The sequence below is a fragment of the Branchiostoma lanceolatum genome, chromosome 4, assembly GCF_035083965.1.
Source record: "Branchiostoma lanceolatum isolate klBraLanc5 chromosome 4, klBraLanc5.hap2, whole genome shotgun sequence".
In the NCBI taxonomy this organism is placed as follows: Eukaryota; Metazoa; Chordata; class Leptocardii; order Amphioxiformes; family Branchiostomatidae; genus Branchiostoma; species Branchiostoma lanceolatum.
In genome coordinates, this window is record NC_089725.1 from 19,479,658 (window position 1) to 19,499,444 (window position 19,787).

General features: G+C 40.9%; 2 protein-coding genes across 10 annotated transcripts in view; one reads left to right on the forward strand and one right to left on the reverse strand.

Moving 5' to 3' along the window:
- The window catches only part of LOC136433167 (centrosomal protein of 128 kDa-like), a 50,059-nt gene that overhangs the window by 8,609 nt on the left and 21,663 nt on the right, over positions 1–19,787 (reverse strand). For 5 of the 9 annotated variants that reach the window (XM_066425075.1, XM_066425072.1, XM_066425077.1 and 2 more), the window contains exons 1-28: positions 17,194–17,394; positions 15,815–16,159; positions 15,318–15,404; positions 13,122–13,239; positions 12,744–12,787; positions 12,551–12,613; positions 12,315–12,406; positions 11,910–11,982; positions 11,691–11,807; positions 11,247–11,267; positions 10,727–10,810; positions 10,515–10,589; positions 10,167–10,308; positions 9,658–9,759; positions 8,980–9,137; positions 7,240–7,386; positions 6,447–6,565; positions 5,787–5,914; positions 5,385–5,431; positions 5,196–5,243; positions 4,865–4,936; positions 4,366–4,437; positions 3,982–4,041; positions 3,659–3,733; positions 3,334–3,420; positions 2,904–2,963; positions 853–939; positions 27–124 (exon numbers count right to left, since the gene is read on the reverse strand). In XM_066425075.1, coding sequence (XP_066281172.1) covers positions 27–124; positions 853–939; positions 2,904–2,963; positions 3,334–3,420; positions 3,659–3,733; positions 3,982–4,041; positions 4,366–4,437; positions 4,865–4,936; positions 5,196–5,243; positions 5,385–5,431; positions 5,787–5,914; positions 6,447–6,565; positions 7,240–7,386; positions 8,980–9,137; positions 9,658–9,759; positions 10,167–10,308; positions 10,515–10,589; positions 10,727–10,810; positions 11,247–11,267; positions 11,691–11,807; positions 11,910–11,982; positions 12,315–12,406; positions 12,551–12,613; positions 12,744–12,787; positions 13,122–13,239; positions 15,318–15,404; positions 15,815–15,994 — 2,456 coding nt within the window. In that variant the 5' untranslated portion in view covers positions 15,995–16,159; positions 17,194–17,394. Of the gene's footprint in view, positions 1–26; positions 125–852; positions 940–2,903; positions 2,964–3,333; positions 3,421–3,658; positions 3,734–3,981; positions 4,042–4,365; positions 4,438–4,864; positions 4,937–5,195; positions 5,244–5,384; positions 5,432–5,786; positions 5,915–6,446; positions 6,566–7,239; positions 7,387–8,979; positions 9,138–9,657; positions 9,760–10,166; positions 10,309–10,514; positions 10,590–10,726; positions 10,811–11,246; positions 11,268–11,690; positions 11,808–11,909; positions 11,983–12,314; positions 12,407–12,550; positions 12,614–12,743; positions 12,788–13,121; positions 13,240–15,317; positions 15,405–15,814; positions 16,160–17,193; positions 17,396–19,787 lie in introns of those variants that run through there. The other 4 variants (XM_066425071.1, XM_066425076.1, XM_066425073.1 and 1 more) reach the window with 4 other exon arrangements.
- LOC136431965 (protein stoned-B-like) overlaps positions 18,742–19,787 on the forward strand; it is a 30,476-nt gene continuing 29,430 nt past the window's right edge. The window contains exon 1 of the mRNA XM_066422975.1: positions 18,742–19,753. Coding sequence (XP_066279072.1) covers positions 18,922–19,753 — 832 coding nt within the window. The 5' untranslated portion in view covers positions 18,742–18,921. The remainder of the gene's footprint in view (positions 19,754–19,787) is intronic.

A 19,787-nucleotide genomic window follows, 5' to 3' on the forward strand; every position in this document is an offset into this window, starting at 1 on the left:
ATTCAGTGTTACTGGAACAGGAGTACCTCTCTGATTCCTCTTTTGCTGTGTTGTAGTCTTTCTGGGCATTTTCCAGCTGTCTCTTCAGCAGTTTGGCAGCAGCACGCTCCTCCTCCAACCCAACCTGACCAAGGAGAAGAGAAGACAGCAATCATCACTTGTTGGCAGTGTTTGTTTTGGACTTAACTTACCAGATAAAGATGAAAATGTGCATGTGTTAAATGTGCACCAAACCTGGGTAGGCTTGATGAAACACCTCATCATTGTCATTGTTCTGAACACTTTGCAGAAGGAAAGCTACTGGCACAAGGAATTACAACAATGCAGCAATATTTATTTTTCTTGTGGAGCCAAAATTCAAGGGGCAGATAGCAATCTTTAAAGGAGATTGTGTGCCATATGTAATGGTGTACAATACATGCTGTATAATGTGTCCTACTGAGGAAATGAGTCTCAAAGGAGGACAGAGTTTCTAACAGAAATTAAACAAAGGAAATACTTACAGTGCAGAAACCACAAGGGTGCAAATAAAGCAAGAATCCATGAGTGCATGTAAAAGCAAAGATGTGAAAATGTGTGATTTCTTGCCAACAAGCTCAAATCTTGTATACAAATGAAGCAAACAAAAGAAACTTGACAGACAACAGAGGTGCTGATGTAAGTGTCAACTGTGAGAAAGTCTTTCACTCACATATATCTTCAACCTGCACTTCTTGTTGAAGTGCCACAACATGTTGTAACATTGCATGATTTTCTCTATGTAAGGGTGGGTGGGTATGTAGAACAGTGTACAATACATGTACATGTATATTGTATTTTTTGATATGACAAAGTCCACATCAAACTGTGTACCCTTAGAGTCTGAATCTCAGCCTCCAGTTCAGCCCGTTCCCTCTTGGCTCTCCTGATGAGATCCTGCTCCTTCCGACTTTCTCGACTCTACAAGATGTAAAACAGCTGATCTTCACTTGCATGTTCATTCTCTCTGCATAGTTACAGAGCCTGTATATCACAGCTTAACTTACTTGTTCATTCTCTCTATGCAGTTACAGAGCTTTCATATGAAGAGCATTTGCCATTAAACTAGCTCTATGCCTATCTTACAGACTTCTTGCAGAACTGTAAGACTAGAGGTGTAACAGATGGCCAGATTAATGTTTCCATGTTGGACATAATGTTAAAAAAGCAAATCTGTATGTTATATAATCACACAGGACTGAGATTCCAACCTCACAGACCCATTATGACAAAGTTTGATTATGGTAAAGCTATTTTCCAAGGAACAGTGTGGCAGGGTTTTCCTGTTCCACAACACTAAAACACTCCTGATCAATAATCGGCGCTACACATGCAGCATGCCCAGCGGCACATCTGTCCCTAATTGCCAATTAATTCTGCCGGAGATGCCCTCATTTCTTATAATTGCATCTGCAAAGTGGTTATCCCTGAATATGCTGTGCATAGCTCACTGAAGGTTACTCTATCTTTCACTCTGCTGATTTTATCAATGACAGCAATTAGGAAGTAATTTCTGACGTCATTTCTCATTACTGTAAACGTTACAGCAAATGCTAGTCGCCAATCACCCGTACCAAGATGAAACGACATTGCAATTATGCAAGGAAATAATGTCTGTACTTAAAAGCAATGGGCAATGTAGAAATTAAGCACCCCATATATAAAGATGAAGTACACTTTGGTTTATACAAACACCCACACTGCATGGCTTGGGGGTTCCGCTGATCCAAACCAGAAATCAGAGCATATGATGAAACGACAAAGTCCACTTCACTGCAAGGAAATACTGTCTGTACTTAAAAGCAAACAGTCGCACTGCAGTGCATGGCTTGAGTGTTCTGCTGATATACATGTATCATGCCATCCAAACCAGAAATCAGAGCATTTAAACAGCAACAAAAATGGAATCAGTACGTGGAAAGTTCAAAATGTCATATCCAGACATTCAGTAAAAATGTCTGCCCTTGACCATAGGACATCAGGTGGACTTTGCCTGTATGTGCATATTATCTATATTGGGAAGGGTCACTGGTAAGTGGTTATCAGTAGTCACATTCATTTCAAGCAATATTTGACTTACTTGAAATGTCACAAATGTTCTATTGAATACAACATGTCGCAGATGTTTAGATGAACACATCAATACCACATAAAGCACTCATCATAAAAACATCAGTGCTTTCATGGCCTCAGGGCATGGGTATATGAATGGCAGTTTGATTCTTTGAAGCAAAGGGCACAAGACCCTCTGTCTTTGCATAATGCACAGCTTGGTTCTTAATACCACAGCCGTTGGCAAGACTTCTAAAGAATGCCACAAAGAATTTGAACAAAAGCTACTCCACGACCTGCCAGGCCCAAACATCTGTGTGTGATTGATCATAAAGAACAGGCTACATCCTGTCTTAGAGCTCTGAAGTTTGTTGTGAGCCACATGCCAACCTAACAGTGGTTTCACCATCTAATTAATAGGTTCTTGGCATTTCTACAGAAAACTAATGAAGTGATAACTATATAAAACTATCATAGATAAACAGTAGATCCACATTATTTATGACGATGTATAATTGTCATATCATGGAAATTGTTTTGCTTTTGGTCATGTCTAACTTTTGGGTCATGTTTCCAGAAAACGAGAGCTTTGTTACTGTGGCCTAAAAGATAATGTGCATGACCCTACATTGTTGAATAAAAGGTTTATCTCTCTTATCATGTCAAATAAAAGGTGGGTTTCAATGAGATCGATGTGGAGGTCACAGATGGCAAATACATGTAAAACCACTGGTCACTTAGGATTGGAAGTTGGAACAGAGAATAGATATTTTACATCTTCAAGTAATCATATATCTCTACAACCAAGGGTCAGATTCTGGCTGCCAGTTTACCTTGATTGCTTGAAGCTCAGTCTGCAGATCAGAAACTTCTTTAACATGTGTCTTTTGTTCCTGCGGGGAGAGAAAAGCTATTTTCAGTGCAACTTTGTTTCATGTGCTAATATACAATAATTATTGTCATCACTACCATTGCAATTTGCAAGGAGAAAACAAGTAGCAGACACTGGTGACAGTCTGTGTTAGAATCAATTAGAGTGTAGGATCATCATCTGCATAAAAAATGGAAGTAAAAGCATAAATAGAAAGTCATAGCGTTTTCGTTGGACAATCTGTAACAGCTTCATGTCAGAGAAGAAAATGACGCTAAATGTACCTGATAGTAACATATTACATATGTATAGCTATAGTCTGAATTACTCAACAAAGACTAATGAATTGTTCCGACGTGAAGTTATTGCAAACTTTGGTCTATGTTGTTTACCTTGTCTAGTTGTCTGGCCAGTGTTCCTGCCTCCTCCTGTGATCTCTGTGCTCTCTCCTCTAACTCTCCACGAGCCTTCTGTAATGCCTAAACAGGGCAAAGGAAGTTAATTACAGAACAAAAACTTTCCAACTATGAAGAAAGACAACATTAAAATGTCATAAACGAAAACACTATGGAACATCCCAAAACTTGTTGTTGCTATTGTTGTTCCAGCAAAAGAATGCCCAATAGCATAAAGCATGCAAATGTGTTGTCTGAAATCCCTGGCTGTGTTTTATATGTACTACTGCCAGTGCTGGAAGAGGAAATTAACTATTTGTACCTTTCTTTGTGTTCTCTCCTCTGCTAGTTGTGAGGATAGCTCCAACCTCTGGGTACTCAAGTCTTTTATGTCTTTCTGTAGAGGGTACACACAGAGCTTAGATATTACATGCACACACTTAAACACACACACACAAACACTAATAATGTTTGTAGAAAAAATTATTTTCTTTGGTAACTACTTTTTCAAAATACATCAGTTCAAAAAAAAGGAATCAAGAGGGGCAATTCATAGAGATTCTTTAAACCTACTCAAAAAAGTTAAGTAAAAGAAACAGTCGATGTGTTTGATTTCTGTGAAACAGTGTGCCAAGTTTTGCCCACCTGTAAGTGCATGGTTTCCTCGTGCGCCCGCTGGTACGATGCCTTCATTAGCGAGACCTCCTGAAGTTCAACCAGTATGGGCAAATTAATGACTCTCGTCAATGTTATATTTCTACAAGACTTGTTAATGCCCTAACTACTGGTGCTAAGGGTGAGACATGGGCTGCCAAGCATAGAATTTCCTGGTAATTGCAATTGGAAAGAAACAACAACTTCAGCACCGATTTTAATCATTTGTTCCCAAGGGAAAATCCTACCCATAGACAAGGAATCGTGAAAATTTATAGATATCATTCAAGTTGCTCTATTTATGAATCAACAGTAACATATAGGGGCATTTGACATGCTTAAATTGATTCTAGCTCAAATGTGCAAAAATCAAACCTCTTCAAGTTTTCTCTTGTCATCTGCTAGAGCTGAACTTCTGGCTGTTTGTGTCTGCAGTTCATTATCCAGCTGCAAGAGGGCATACAAAAGCATTGTTACTCTGCTATCAGCAGCAGAGACAAAACAGAAACCTGTCTGTGACAGACTGGCCACAGCAATCCATAACAATAACCAGTTCAGCCAATGAAAGAGTGACTGCAAATTGGTCAAACTTTCGAACTTATACATTTTGACTGAGGTAAGCAGAGCATTGGGATCAGCCTGTACTGTGGGAATAAGTTGTACAAGAGACTTTGCAATTAGTTATTTATCTATATCCCTGCACTAGCTACAAAAAAACTCAAATACAGTGTGCATTGCACAGTCTTAATGATATCAATTAGTCCACTTACTACTGACCATGTCTTGAAAATATTCAGCCCCAGAGCCACACCCTTTTATTCTGTAAAGTTGTAGCATGTTGACATGAGAAGTAATGTGTGTACGGTTGTCTAACCTTGTCCATGAACTGCCTGGTCTCCCTGAGCTCTCGGTCTAGGTCCATATTCTTCCCCTTCAATTCATTGACCTGAAAAAGTCATTGTAATATCAGTATGCTCAGTTGCTCACACAGATAGAAATATCTCACATCTGAAATGTTTCCACACCATGATAAATGTGATAAACTAATAAGTAGAAAATATTAAAAAACTACTTTGTCACTACTGAATAAAATACATTGTCCTGATCAAAACATTTATATTATAAATACCACTTATCATTGTAACTTGCAAGAATTTGCCATTTCATTTTGCCCAAGATTGTCCAAACTAAGAGTCAGTCTTTACCTCAACATCTCTGAGCTTCAGCTGCTCCGCCTGTTCTGCTCGTATTCTCTGAAAAAGTTAATAAAATATCATATTACAGATTTTATCTGGTCTGGCAATTGCTGGAGCAACAAACTGACCAGACTAATCCAGCCTCCATAATATACAGGAACAAAATAATGAGCTATGGATTATGATTTTGCCACCTACCAGTGTATCGTCCATCTCTCTTCTTAGGCTCTCTATCTGATGAATACCTGAAAGGAAAATCCATGATGATAAACTCAAGGATGACATTGACTTGAACAGTATGATAGTTGTCAGGTATACATGTTATCAAGAAAATTTTGGTAAGATTACTAAAACTAGAATTTCATACAGGCAAGTTCATACAGCAACAAAACAAAATCTTTTTTGCATTCCTTCAAAATCATCCATCTTGCAAATAGATGACTTTGCTAAAAAAGGCACCAACAACTTAAAACAGCTCAAGTACCACTACAACTGAGGTTCATATTTTCCAGGGCTAGGTTGATGGCTGTTAAGTAGAATTTGCAGGATTGAGAGCTATGACTGAGCCATAGCTGGTTGTGTAGCTACATGTGTACTTACTATTAGCTGCCTGCTGCCTCATGGCTTCATTCTCTTTAACCAGCTGTTCGTTCCTCTCCTGCATCTGGCTAGCACCATGTTTCTGACGGTCCACCTCTCGCTCCAGTTTCCTACACTTCAGCTTCCACCTGTTATATATCAAAGTCTTCAATGAAACTGCTTGTCACAGTATTTGGTTACATACAGCAATGGCTGTATAAATAGCATAGCTGGACACTGTTACAAAGGATTGGCCCTGATGATGAGGATGGAAAAGCTACATAGAATCACACAACATATTCAATTTGATACAATGAACCTGTCACCAGTCAAAAGGAGCTGCAATACTACAAAGATATGGCAGGGGGCAGAACTGCCTGGGATTGTCATGCAACAACACAACTACAAAAGGTTCTGATGTAACTTTGTGGCAGATAATGATAAAGAATTTCAGGAACTTACTGTACCCTTAGTATGATCCATATTACGGTCCATAAAGTAACTTTATGTTGTGTTATATTTCAGGCTTTGTGATGTCTGCAGACACAAACATCCTGCTAGCAACAGGGGGAAATGGAGGAAACTTGCAGTCATCTGTGCAAAAGCAGCCAACTGATGATGATGCTCAAATTTGCTTTTATGTTCCGTACCATATATTATGATAATCAACTGTTCACTTACTGTCTGACAGCCTCCTGAGCTTTGCTCTTAATCTCCTCAGTTTGCCTGTCACTCTCCTCTTTGCCTTGTCTGGTCGTTCTCAGGTCTTCTGCATATCTATCTGACTCTCTTGTGAGTTCCTGAAAATTCATGAGATGAACGTACTAAAAATTTTCCATTTTGATCTTAAAGACAAAGTTGAGTAATAATCTGAAGAAAGGTTTAAAGCAAGTATAGGTCAGAACTAAAGTAGAATGAAGAAAACATAACATAGTTTAGGTTGCTCACATTATCTCAACACATGTACAGAAATAAGTGCATTTAAATTTAAACAATAGTAGTCTGTATGTCAATCAACCATGTAATTAGTTGCCATATCTTCAAACAGAAAAAAACAGAAAGAATACATGTAGCCAGAAAAATAATGCCTCACTGGTTCTGGTCTCTTTGACTGGGAGCATTAAATAAAGGAAATACAAATGAAATCAAATGTGAATATTGCATGCAATAAGAAGGAAAGAAATATCATATTGATTCATTTACTGTAAAATTACTTAAATGTCCTATATACTGACTAGAATACAGCTGCAGCAAACTGCTCTAAGTATAACAAAGCGTTAGAAATCAAACAGCAGAAAACAACAAATCCACAAAAATCAAGTCTTAGCAAAGATACCCTGTGATAAATTTCAGCTTTTGTTTTAAACACGTCTGACATAATTCTGTACATGATCGATGTAAATGATGGTGAATGAATACTTTCAGACAAATGGTAGATGTACATTTGGTTCAGTAATTGAGGAAGGTTTCCTACCCTGAGTCTCTTATTTGCATCCTCCAGCTGAACTGCAAAGCTCTCTCTCTGGTGCTCGCTGTCCTGAAGCTGCTCTGTCGTCTCCTTAAGCTGGGACATCAGTCTGGCCTGCTTGCTGTCAGACTTTTCCAGATCCTTAGACAGGGACTGAGATACAAGAAAGGGTACAATAATGGTGAGTCCTCAATGGTTTACTGACACCCCGGTAACTGGTATCATTACAGTATGCTCTTTCTTTCTTAGGCCATTCTCACAATATTTGGTAATTGGTGTGGGGATGAAAAATGAAACACAGCCTCTCTTTGCAAGAAGCATCTTGCTCATTACTCATCAGTTTTATGCCAATAACAACATATTCTCATGGTCTTATCATCTCACAAAGCACAAACTATACAGTCAAACCTGTCTATAGCGGTCACTCAAGGGACTGGCCAAAACTGGCCGCTAAGGACAGGTGGCCGCTATGGAGAAAATGTCGATTAATTGACCACGAGTGACACATATTTTCAGTACCCACTGAGATACATTTATTCACCGTAAAGTACACATGTAAACATTGCATAGGTAAGTCACATTTTAGAAAGTCGATTGTTGTTCTTTTACTTCTATTATGGGCTTGAAAAACGATTTATTGTATCTGCCAACTCCAAAATCCATGGCTTGCTCGGGCTTCATGTCTGTACAGACCAGCATCGCCATACTCTACTCTTGATCCTTCGCGACTGCTTCGCTGCAGGCACACACGTCAACAACGAATTTTAATCATATGAAACAAAGTCCTTCGCAGCAAAATGCCACCTAGTTAGTTAAGAACAAAACACATGTTGCTCAGTTGCCACTTACTGTTCGTTTTCGACCGTTTTGAAACATAAAATAGTGGCGATAGTTTTCCTTAGTCTGTTGTTGTTTCCCTTCCCGCTTGTCATTATCAGCTTCTACCATTATGCTAATAGGGTACTCAGAAGAAGGTCGCTCTTTTGATGGCTTTTTTCTTTTCAGAAAATTGCAATAGCCCAAATTTTACATCATATTAATGTTATTCATATTCCTTTTGAAGCTTTTGGTAAAGTAATTATCCTCAGTGATACTTTGCAGCAAAATAAATTTAGCGCATTATACCTCCGAAACAGTGGTGTCTTCCGTTGACCTTTTTGCTGCTGACTATCAGCGCCATTTTGAAAATTGGGCGAAACACGTTTTGACTTTGAGCACCGGGGAAAACGGATATTGGGGCGGCATTCAAACATTTTACGAACTTACCGCATCAGCTACATGTGCGTGTTGTATTTTCCAAAAAGCTGCCGTAGTATTTGTCCCGTCGAAATGCACAGAAATGGTCAATTTTGCTACGATGTACAAACGCAAGCCATGTGAAGAAAATTATACTGACTTTGGGTCAAACCATGGATTTTCTAACAAAGATAAAACATTCTGGTTTTCTTTATTCCTATCCAGTTGAGTCCACATAAATTTGATAACTGCGTGAAAAAAATGAAGATTTTGAACCCGGCGTGCGGTGGCGATGCGGCTTCTACCGGCACGCCGTGACCGTTACCGACAGTGTTACTGTACTCGCGGGACTGAAAATCGTCTGGCCGCGACCGCGTTGGACAGGTGGCCGCTATAGCCTAATTCTTAATGCTTATGTCAATGGGAAAAATCCAAGGGACCGACAAAAGTGACCACTATGGGCAGGTGGCCGCTATGCAAAGGTGACCGCTAATACAGGTTTGACTGTACCTCCAAATGGTCGGAGAGCTGCTGTCTCTGTCGCTCGCTCCTGTCCAGAGTTTGTTTGAGCTCTTCCACCACAGAGATGCCCGAGGATCGGCTCAGCTGAGACTTCAGCTCACGAACCTCATCCTCTAGTCTCCTCCTCTCAGTCTCTGCCTGTTCAGCTGGGTGGATGGAACATGCTATCAGCTGGAGTGTACTACCATTTATAACCAAAGTAAATACATTTTGGTATACCTTAAACAGTGAGGTAAAACCAACAGTGTCCAACTCCTTTTCACTATCTATCAGTCCGGATTGCCAGTTATGATGTAAAATAAAAGAAAGGGTAAATGTCAGTTTTTGTCTCATACACTATACTAAATGGTTCATTTTCCTAAAAGTATCATTCCATTTCTGTAAAAGGTGAACTTTTTATGGAACACCAACATTATCTCATTGTGCAAAGCGTAACATATTTGTGTACCAACATGAAGTCTTATGAAGTAATACATTACTGTTAAAGATTCTTTCATACCACCAGAATTTTTCCACCAATGAACAAAATTGTTAGACATTCAACATCTAACACCAACTTGTTACAACATATCTTATCAGCTTGATTAGACCTGATGTTAGAAACAAGTTTTGTTATGAAACCATCACCCTAGAACATTTACAGAACACCATAAGAGAACTGCCTACAGATGACGGTTTGCCTGGCAGCTCCTCGAGTGCCATTGACCTGAGACTTTAGATGCCTGATTTCATCCAGGAGTCCTTCCCTTTCTGGATCCAGTTGGTATGCTAGAAGTTTGTAAGTTGTAGTGGACAGGTCACCAGCAAATAAGTACTCTGTTTTGTCATGCTTCTTGTCTTTAAATCATAAAATGCTGTTAACTTCAGAACATTAAACTTCAGAACATTATTTTCTTAATATGTGTCAGACCAGATGAACAGTATAGTCCTATAAAAGAGCAGGCTTGATTTCATTTTCATATGGTAATGTCATATGTAGTTATGGAGATTTCAAAGTGTCTAAGTTTACAAATTCAATGTGACCACTGACCACTATTTTATGTGCATTTTTTTTCACTAACAACCAATGGTGACAGAGGACAAATCTTGTTCCATGCATTAAATTGAGTGGGGCATCTAGATTATGACAAGTGGAGAATGCTGACTAAATGCCAAGTGGAGAATAAGACAGGTACCTTCTCTTCTCTGTCTGCTACTTGCCAGTTCCTCCTGTTCCTGTCTCCTCCGTGTCCTCTCAGACTCTGCCATACTGAGACTGTCCCTCATCTTGGCTCTTTCCTTCTCGGCATGGCCCAACTGCCCACGTAAATCCTCAATCTGTGGTCCCAACAAAGTTGATACATGTTTGTTTTACCTTTGAAACAGAGTCTTTCTTTTCATAATATTGGATTTTTAGCATTCATTGTTCCATGGTTCAACACCAACTTTAAAGTAGGCATGTGCTTGTGTGAGAAAAAACACATTGCTGGCCTTCCATCCTGTCTACAGAAGCCTGAATTACAGTTTAGGCAACTATCTTTTACCTGATTCATAAGTGCTTCTCTACCCCCTTCAGACTGGTTCAGTCTTCTTTTGGTCTCTTCCAGTTCTGATTCAATCTGTAATTACAAAAGAAGAAAGAGGGCAGTTACTAGTAGCTGAAAATGGTGATATAAAGAATGAAGAAAATGAACATCATTTTGACTTAACACCAGTTTTAACATGTACAATGTGCTCTAAAGTAAAATGTCTTTACCTGTGACTTCCTGGATTCCATGTCTGTTAGTCGTTCTCGCATTATTCTGTCTGATTCGGCAGCCATGTCTACCCTTCTAGATGCCTGCAGGCAGAAAACAGTTTGCTATCTCCAGTATCTAACAGTACAAACTGTGTCTATGCATCACCATGCAAAAAGAACTGCAATGACAGCAAATATAAGAGGTAGAGAAAGGAAGCAGATGCTTGGTCTACCATCAACCTTGGTGACCTTAAACGATAGGATGATATAAAAATTGAAAATCACAGTATCAAAATTGACCAGTCATGCTTTTGCTGATGATTTGTGTTTTCATGCATTTACAAATGGGTGGGGAAAACAAAATAACATTGAGCAGTCATGCTTTCATGGCTTTTGCAGATAATCTTTATTTAGATGCATCCTTCAGACAGACAACCTCACGCCCATAAACTATGTTCATAAGTCTACAGCCATGACACTGTCTGGCTGAAGTCTGCAGGTTTCACCACATCCAAAACGAGTGAGTGGGTGTTCGTACCGTTCGGTTGCCACTGACTGCCTGTGAGGGATACACAATGAAACATAGGTCCAGTTGTCAAGTACAGGGTGACATAACAGCCATTGTGCATGTTTTTTGTTCTATGCTGGACACTTAAAGAACATTGATTAATATTCAGAGTAAGCAACAGACTCCCACTCCCAGATTAACAGAGTACCACACTAAGCAATAAGTACCCAACTGTGGTACAACTGATCTATGAGACATGTTTACAGAAATACAAAGATATAAGAGATAGCCTGAAAGATGGCATCTACATGTGTACATCATCATGGAATATTGGTATGGTAGATTAGTGTAACATGTTAATTCCTAATTCGACAAGAGAAGGTTCAGACTAGGAAAAAAGGTAACACAGAAGGCCTACTATCAGCAGAAGAAAAGATAGTCAGAATTTCTGCAGACATCATGCACCAGGCTCACCTCCCGTAGCCTGTCCGACATGCTGGCTGTCTCCTCCTGCCTGCGTGACAGCTGCCTCTGCTGGGACTTCATGTCGTCCTGGATCTGCTGTAACCTTCTGTCTACTCGCTCCGAGGCCTGGTGGGAAATCCATCAACGTGCACAAAATTTAATTCTTCAGCAAACATGCACATATAGAGAGAAGAAAATGAAGGGGAAAATTGAAACTTTTCAACTTACAGACTCGGAAGTGGAGGATCGCCTTAAACTGTCTGACATTTCCCTTAAGTTTCTTTGTGTGTCTTGCTCCATTCTGGAAAATAGAATAGTTGTACAGACATTCAGAAATCTTAACAGTACATGCAGCTGTGATGAGTACATGCATACAGCAAACACACAATGTCATATGTAGTGTGTTGAGAAGACAAGAAAAGTTATTGTTTATATAGCTTACTGTTAACCTTTTCTGGTCTGGAAGCTCTGTAGAGTTTAGGAGTTTGATTTCAATTCATCTCAACAATACCCGATTACCTTACTAGTCTTTACCAAGAGGCATAAAACCTTTATTGTGTGGACAAATTCTGCAGGATTGACTGATACTATAGCTGTCACAGCTTTGCTATCATAGCAAACCAGCCAAACAACCTTGTTCTCCTGTCTATTTCCCTTTCCAAGTCCTCCCCCATTCGAAGCTGGTCTGATGTCAGGTCCCGGACTGTCTGATGGACTTCATGGATCTGCAAGTAAAGGTAGAGGAACACGTCAGGATCTTTTGGTGGGCATCCCTGAGGATTTGTTGGACACTTCTAAAAGCATTTAGCATTTGATCCTGGTGCACTGGCTACTTGTTATAAGGAGAAGTATGAATGAGCAAGTCTTACATCATCATCCCCTCCATCAAGAAACCTGACAGTTGACCCAGTTCTTCTTCTTGGCACAGAGGGCTGAAACGGAGAGATCACATGGTGATGATGGTATCAAGAGTGAGTAAGCCCTTACAAATTTCAAGGAAAGCTGTCAATGTTATAAAGCATCAAAAGAAAAAACACAACATCTGAGAAACTCCTAGCAAACCTCATAATTTCTCAATGGTGAAGTTGGCCTGTATCTTCTTGTTTCTGGAAAAGCCAAGCAAGATAAACAACCTTCAGTTTGAAGACAAACACACGGCTATTTTGAGATGTCAGCTGCAAGGTCAGCATCCACAGAGATTGGTCATCTCATGACGCTAAGATTTTAGTTCTGAAAGTGTAATAATCTTGGATCCTGGTTTTGTGTTAAACTGATGTGATTCATGTTTACAAAGATACAGCTATGTGAAGAACCAAGAGCATCTTAATTTAGGTAAGTTGATTATATAGTTACACAAAGTAGAATGATGTGCCTGCAAAGCTGATATGCTGTGACAAAGGGCAGTTATAATATATCAACTGATACAGCTGCAGAACTGACCTCCTGAGCTTGCCATGTCCAGCTCACTGGGTCTCATGGTGGAGCCTCGTGCAGTGCCTGTTCTCCTCACTCTCTCCTCCTGCAGTCTCATGGCCGACCGGGCAAGTCTGCCTCGCAGCTAAAAAAACATCAGTTTATGGTCCACACGTGTCAAATTAGAAGAGGATATTTGGTCCATCAAAATATGTTGCGTGATTGTCATTACCTACACAAAGGTTGCAAATGATATGAACAATCACAAAGTACAGTTGTACATGTGTTTTAATCTGATTGGCTTGATTGCATGTAGCCTAAGAAGACATGCTATTTTCCAATTTGTTCAATATCCATAGATTAAACATACCCCTTCTCCTTTTGACAAGTATGATAAACAATAAACCACAGCTTTCAAATTACATGTCCTTTTCTAAGGTTGTCAACTATAATCCTGGTAAAAGTACTAAAACACAAATCAGGTGCGTGACAACTGTAAGAATTCAAAAACTCAACCTTCTGACCCAGAAACAGGATTTCTAACCACTACTCTCACCTCTCAAATAAACGTACCGGTACGTTTATTTTTTTTCGCCTATAGTTCCACCCGGTACGTTCTTATTCTAGACGGTACGTTTATTATTTTTTGAAAAATTGAGGCTTTGCCAACCAGGAATCCCTCTAAAATCGTAATTTAAGGTTTATCTGCCCATATTTCCCCGGTATTTTTGCTCGAAATTCGCTATTTTTCGGCCTACCGGCGTTGATTTTCTCGCCGCTTTGACGGCCTTGTGAAAAGTATCCTGGCGGCACTCGTAACATATCGGTCGATATCGCTATGACGCTACAAAGTAAACCGGAAAAAAAGACGCGACATTGACATTTTAAAATACAGTTTTCATATAAATAACTTTGATATTCTCTGTTTATATCGTAAACCAAAGCACGCTGATCAAAAACGTGTGGAGTAGGGTGCACGCCTGCACGGGGAATAATAATTTCCTGACCACTATATCCGTAGTATCGGCAGCGCGGCGGAAGAATTATTTGTTCGCAGAAGACATGTAACACGTTAAAACAACAATCATAACTTAACTGCCCTTGTAATATGTGTTTTGAGGCCACAAAATCTCTAAAACGGTAGAAATATGTCCGATATGATTCGGTAAACAACAGCGCGAAATCGCGAAACATGGCCGCCACTCTCAGGCATGGCGACAGTAAAACTAGCAGCATATTGCGTAGTGCGGATACCGATCTTTAAAATGATACCGTAAACGCATGGAAATATTATATTTTTTGGGCAACGATAGACACACAAGGCCATATTTATTTTCAGAGGGTTCATTTTTTTAAATAATCGTAAGATTTTCCTAATTTAGGCGGTTCATCGCGGGTTTCTAGTGTCAACACGTAATGGGCAACTTCTTAGTATGTGCGGTCTGCGACGTTGAGCTACTTTTACAGTCGATCTCTGTTCAATATTGTGGGATTTACCGCGGGAACTCGAAATCCGAGCGTCTCACTTTGTTTTCGACGCTATGGAGCAAAAGTTTATAGACATATTTCTTTTGTGGAAGGACTGTGTTCATATTTGTGTTTTTTTTTGTGGTTGATCATGTCTTTAGAAAATATGATCAGGTACATTTAACTTAAGTACTCTGATGATTTTTGTTATATGTCACTGATTGTCAGTCTTAATAAAATGATATAACAATTTTCTTTGATCACTTGCTTCAAGTTCCAAGTAGAAAAAGCATGTATCATGTACATTTTCACTCGTTGAATTTGAAAGCACCGTGGCCCCCGGTTAGGGGTCATAGCGGGGAACCTATGCCCAATTTTTCAATATTACTATCATATTTTACGAAGAGGCGAGGAAGATCATCATGATTTGAACAAGCTATGGACAGTTATTCTGTTCAATATCTATATACTTAATAGGTATGGCATAATTGACTAAATATAAGTTACCTACCTGCTTATTATCTTATTTCCCTCTGACAGTGACAGTTGTACATGTATGGACACAGTTTACCTAGCCTCGACTGTCGATTTTTGAAATTTTCCGGGGGGTACTTTTATTCCAGGGGGTACTTATATTTCATTTTGAAGATTTGTCCGGGGGGTACTTCTATTCCAGGGGGTACTTCTATTTGAGAGGTTAGAGTAGCATCAAGAAGACAAACAATACAAATTAAGTAAATCATTTTTACTCCCTACCCTGTCTATCTCTGTCCCCTGTTCTTCAGAGACCTCTGAATACTCCCCGAGCACCCTGTCCATCCGTCTCAGGTTGCGATTGGTGTCCTGCCAAGGAAAGGGAGTATCAGGTGTCACAGTGATTTGTTGAATCTGAATATCATCAAGGAAATGAATATCAAAAGCGCAAATCCAGAAAAAAAGACAAATATTCTGTTCTGTATCTAATTTGTTTCACTTCACCAACCTGTGAAAGTCAAATCACAGTGACATGGTTCAAATAAAGACACTGTCTTCTTCAATGAACTGTTTGACTTTGAACAAATTATTTCAGTAGCAGTATGAAGGTGTTCATCTTCTTGATATGAAGATAGAAAAGCCCAGAATGAATTTCTGATAATTGATGATATCATTTCAACACCTTCAAATTATTTGTATTACTGCAAATTAGGAAAATTTGATGTAAGGAAACCATGCATGTTTCAAATGTAACAAGCTAAGCGATGCCATTATCATACCTCTAAAGATGTTGCTATTCTATCGACTCTGTCCACAACAACATTGTCAGATGCAGCCGTCCTGAGGATGCCACGCCGACTGCTACGAGGCGATGGGGGGTCTGGTAGCCGACGTCCTCTCCTAGAGGGCCGTCGAGACCCATAATCATCGTCCTCGCTCGATACATCAGTACTTGCCATGGTCAAAGTTAACTCCTTTTGATATTCTGGATCTCTATAACAGCAGGTTGTAATTCCAGTCTGAGTTCCTATAGAAGGATGCTGATGCTCTGGAATTCCCAGCACTCATGGCTATTTTGAACCGATGAGCTTCGTGCTTGAAACTCTAGCTCCTCTTGCACTGGTCTGGAACAGAGGTGTTTAGGGATTAAACATACATATCTCCTTCTTGTAGGCACTATTACAAGGGGTGGTAGGTGTATTCTATTCCATATCCCTCTCATTGTGTACAGTGGATCTTGTTACAGCTTGAAACAAGTGGCAACACAATGTAACAATAACAGGCAACAACACCTGTTACCACTGCCCTTCCTAGTGCCACTTTGATATCATTCCACCAAGTGGCAACCTTGATAAATAGTGGCAACTTTACAATTGTAGCAGCTTAACTTAATATGAGTAGATAGATGTTTCAAAAAAGGGTAGAAGTAACAAAAGAAACATCTGGTCACAGATCTCTCTGGCGCAGACAATGAAAGTGAATTGCTTTTGTACACGATGAAAGAAAATTGTCATGCACGGTGCAAACACTGAACGCAGCCTGTAACGAAATACAAGAAAATGATTCCCATGTTGGTATTGAATGATTTAACGGAATTTTGGTCGGCAGGGAGCTGGGGTTTTGGCGGGCAGTGTAAAATTGTGAAGAAAGCTGGAATCAAAATATTTTCGATCCTCGGAGTTGCCAAAGTAAACAAACTGCTATTCGCAATGTTTACGGAACTGAAATGCCAAATCTGAACTCTGTACGACCTCAAAATAATCAGACAACCTTTAAAGCCAATGCATGTTTATACAGTCAAACTAAACGTCTTATTTTGGTAACGATAGAGATGGATCTTACGATTCCAACATAGTAATTTGGCAATGTTGAAATTAGTTTGTGTCGGACTAAATTTTTCAGACGACAGAAACGTTTCGTTCAACTCGTATGGTTGTGACACCGGCTTTCGCAAATCACACGCCTTAATGCACATTATGTCAATGAGCCACCTTTCCATAGAAAGATAACATATGAAACAATCATGTGATAGCCCTACAGTGGCGAAGAACATCGCCAGTTGCCTTGTGTTTACAAGTTAGAGTCTCATCTCGCTAAGTCAGCTTCTTCGCGGAGCAGATTATCTTGACTAGCATGCAACAGTTTACAGGGCACGTACCACTTTTCTGGGTCCATTAGCGTTCTGTCCAGTACAGGAAATGTCTTGTTGGTCACCGAAGCAAGCGTTGATATGGCGATTATGGTCATAAAACGTCAAGAAGTAGCGCAAAATGGATGAGTGCAAAAGTCGCCGTTATTCCCAAACTTGAAATGACCGCTCCGCCATGTCTGTGCTTGATCACGTGATACTTAATAGTGCATGACGGGAAAGGAAATACCTGGCGGGAAATTTAAACCTTAATCTCTGTATAATGCTGGGTGACGAGTGACGGAAGGCTGACACAAAAAGCCGAAGCCAGGAATCCAAACCTATCATAGCTCTCGAGTCTCCTCGGGAGCCATGATAAAAAAAACGAGCCTTCGGGGAAATGAACAGGACAATAGACTGTTAGGGATCGGGGATAGCGAAACTCTATAAAAACTATAAACTACTGTGTGCCAGTCGTATGGTATGGTCTGGGCGATGAGGTACAAAATACACAAAGGTTGTACATGTGTAAATGATATGACCAATCACAAAGTAACATGTATGGGGGTTAACGCGGGTCGGAAACGGAAAGTAGAAACAAACATGACCTTCACTGGCTGGGTAACTGTTTTTGCAACCCATTCACTCTGTTTTTCCCCGAGCTACACTTATTTCCAGAAGACTGGGAGCCTGGTGCAAGCTCGCAAAAAAACTAAGCCACTTCGCAACCTTGGCTTCTGTTTTCTTGCCGTGGATCCCGACAGCACCACCGTGCAGACATTAACGTTACCTAATCATAACACAAACATGTGCGACACGAAAATAAAGACTACCAACGGTCATTCAATAAAAGTGCCTCCATTACTGTGTTATGAGACTTTCCCATTAGCTACATTGCATGACATCATTTATCTTACTTATTTCTAACTCGCAAGGTGTTTTTTACTCCGCCGACTGCCTTTGCAAACCATCTCAGTAGTCATACAACGGATGTAACCGGTTAGAATTCCGAAACACCTGTACATGACATGTGCAATATATCCTCACTTTGTGTCCCCTTCGCTGTGCGCCTTCGGGAGCTGCACAGCTTTTGTACTGTCAACCATTTCCGTCCTCTTGATCACGGTCCAGGTAGCTTTCTGAAAACATCGAATTCCGAGGTTGAAAGCGACCTTATCCAGAAGAGCGTCTTCACGGTGTGACGTGATCAGCTTTCTTATTCTTTAGCCATGGCGCACAGAAATTCAGTCTTACTGTATTCCAAAACGTGACTCTTATTGAGCATTGTTCATAAGCATTTTCTGTTTCAAGAACCTATTCAGGTTATCAAAAAGCTTGACCATTTGTCAGTTTTGGCCAGGATTGCAAGCTTGCAAGCAAGGCGGCTAGATTGTCGCTCTATCTGTTTAATAAATGAAAATGAAAAAAAGGCATTCCAGGACCTCATCATTAACCTACGGAATGTATATCTAACACCAGAAGTGCTTCGCACACGCACAGGTGTGCTTTTTATCTCACCTGAGCCAGGCCGGGCTGGCGCTATGAGTATGACGTCATGTGATCTCGGCGAACGCGAGATGGGGAATGGTAGCCCAAAACAAGATGGCGGTACACTAGCGAGTCCGCGACCTTCGCGACTGACAAAATTACATTATCCAACCGTGTTTTGCTGCGACACTGAGGAGAAAGTGCCGATAATGAAGCTAACTATGTTCTGAGCGTGTTCTTAATTTTTTTGTGTGAGTTCGAGCCGGTGCGATGGCAGAAAACGGAGGCGAATCCGCCCTTGTTGGCGGCGAAACCACAGTGGCTAGCGGCGATGCGGAGAAGGGATCGCCTCGAGAAGAGGAGGAAACTGAGCGCTCGGAGGTTGTGGACGAAACAGTGGGAGGTGATCTACCAGCACAGTCAACCTCGGGAAAACAAGGGGGAGACTCGGAAAAGACGCTGCTGGATGGTACAGAGGAGGACGGAGTAAGCACGAGTGAAGGAGGTGGGGGCGTTAGCGGTGATAATAACGGTGCACAGGGAGAGGAAGATGGCCCCAGGGAAGGCGGGCCGCGGGACCATGTTATGGGCGATGATGAGCCAACACAAGCTATCAGTACTGCCGCGGAGGGCGAGCAGACAGGAGCTGAAATGCACCAGGAACAAGGGGAAGCGTCAAGCCAGGACGCAGTAAGGGATACAGAAGCCATGGAGGGCGTACAGGACGGGCAGGTGGGTGCAGAGTCTGCGGTAACAGAGGTGATGGAGGTGGAGGCTACACCTGCAAAGGATGAAGCCAGCACAGCAGTGAAGACCATTGGTGTGGCAGGGTTGGCTAGTGGGGAGGGGGGCCTGACTGATGGGGAGGGGGGTGCCCCAGCAGCAGTAGAGGATGAAGCTGATACGCAGAGACAGACCGGTTCTCAGTCCGTCCCCGCCACCCCGTCCTCGCCACCAGTGGTGGAGCAGTTCGCCCGCAGCCCGTCCATGCAGACCACAAGGAATCTGGACTCGCAGGATGAGAAAGCCACACAGAATCCTCAGAAGAAGCAGAAGAGCGATGCTGATACTCCCCCACTGCAGACAAGTGCCAGCATACAAGGTGTGTGTGTGCGTTTAATATCTTGGCAAATGTT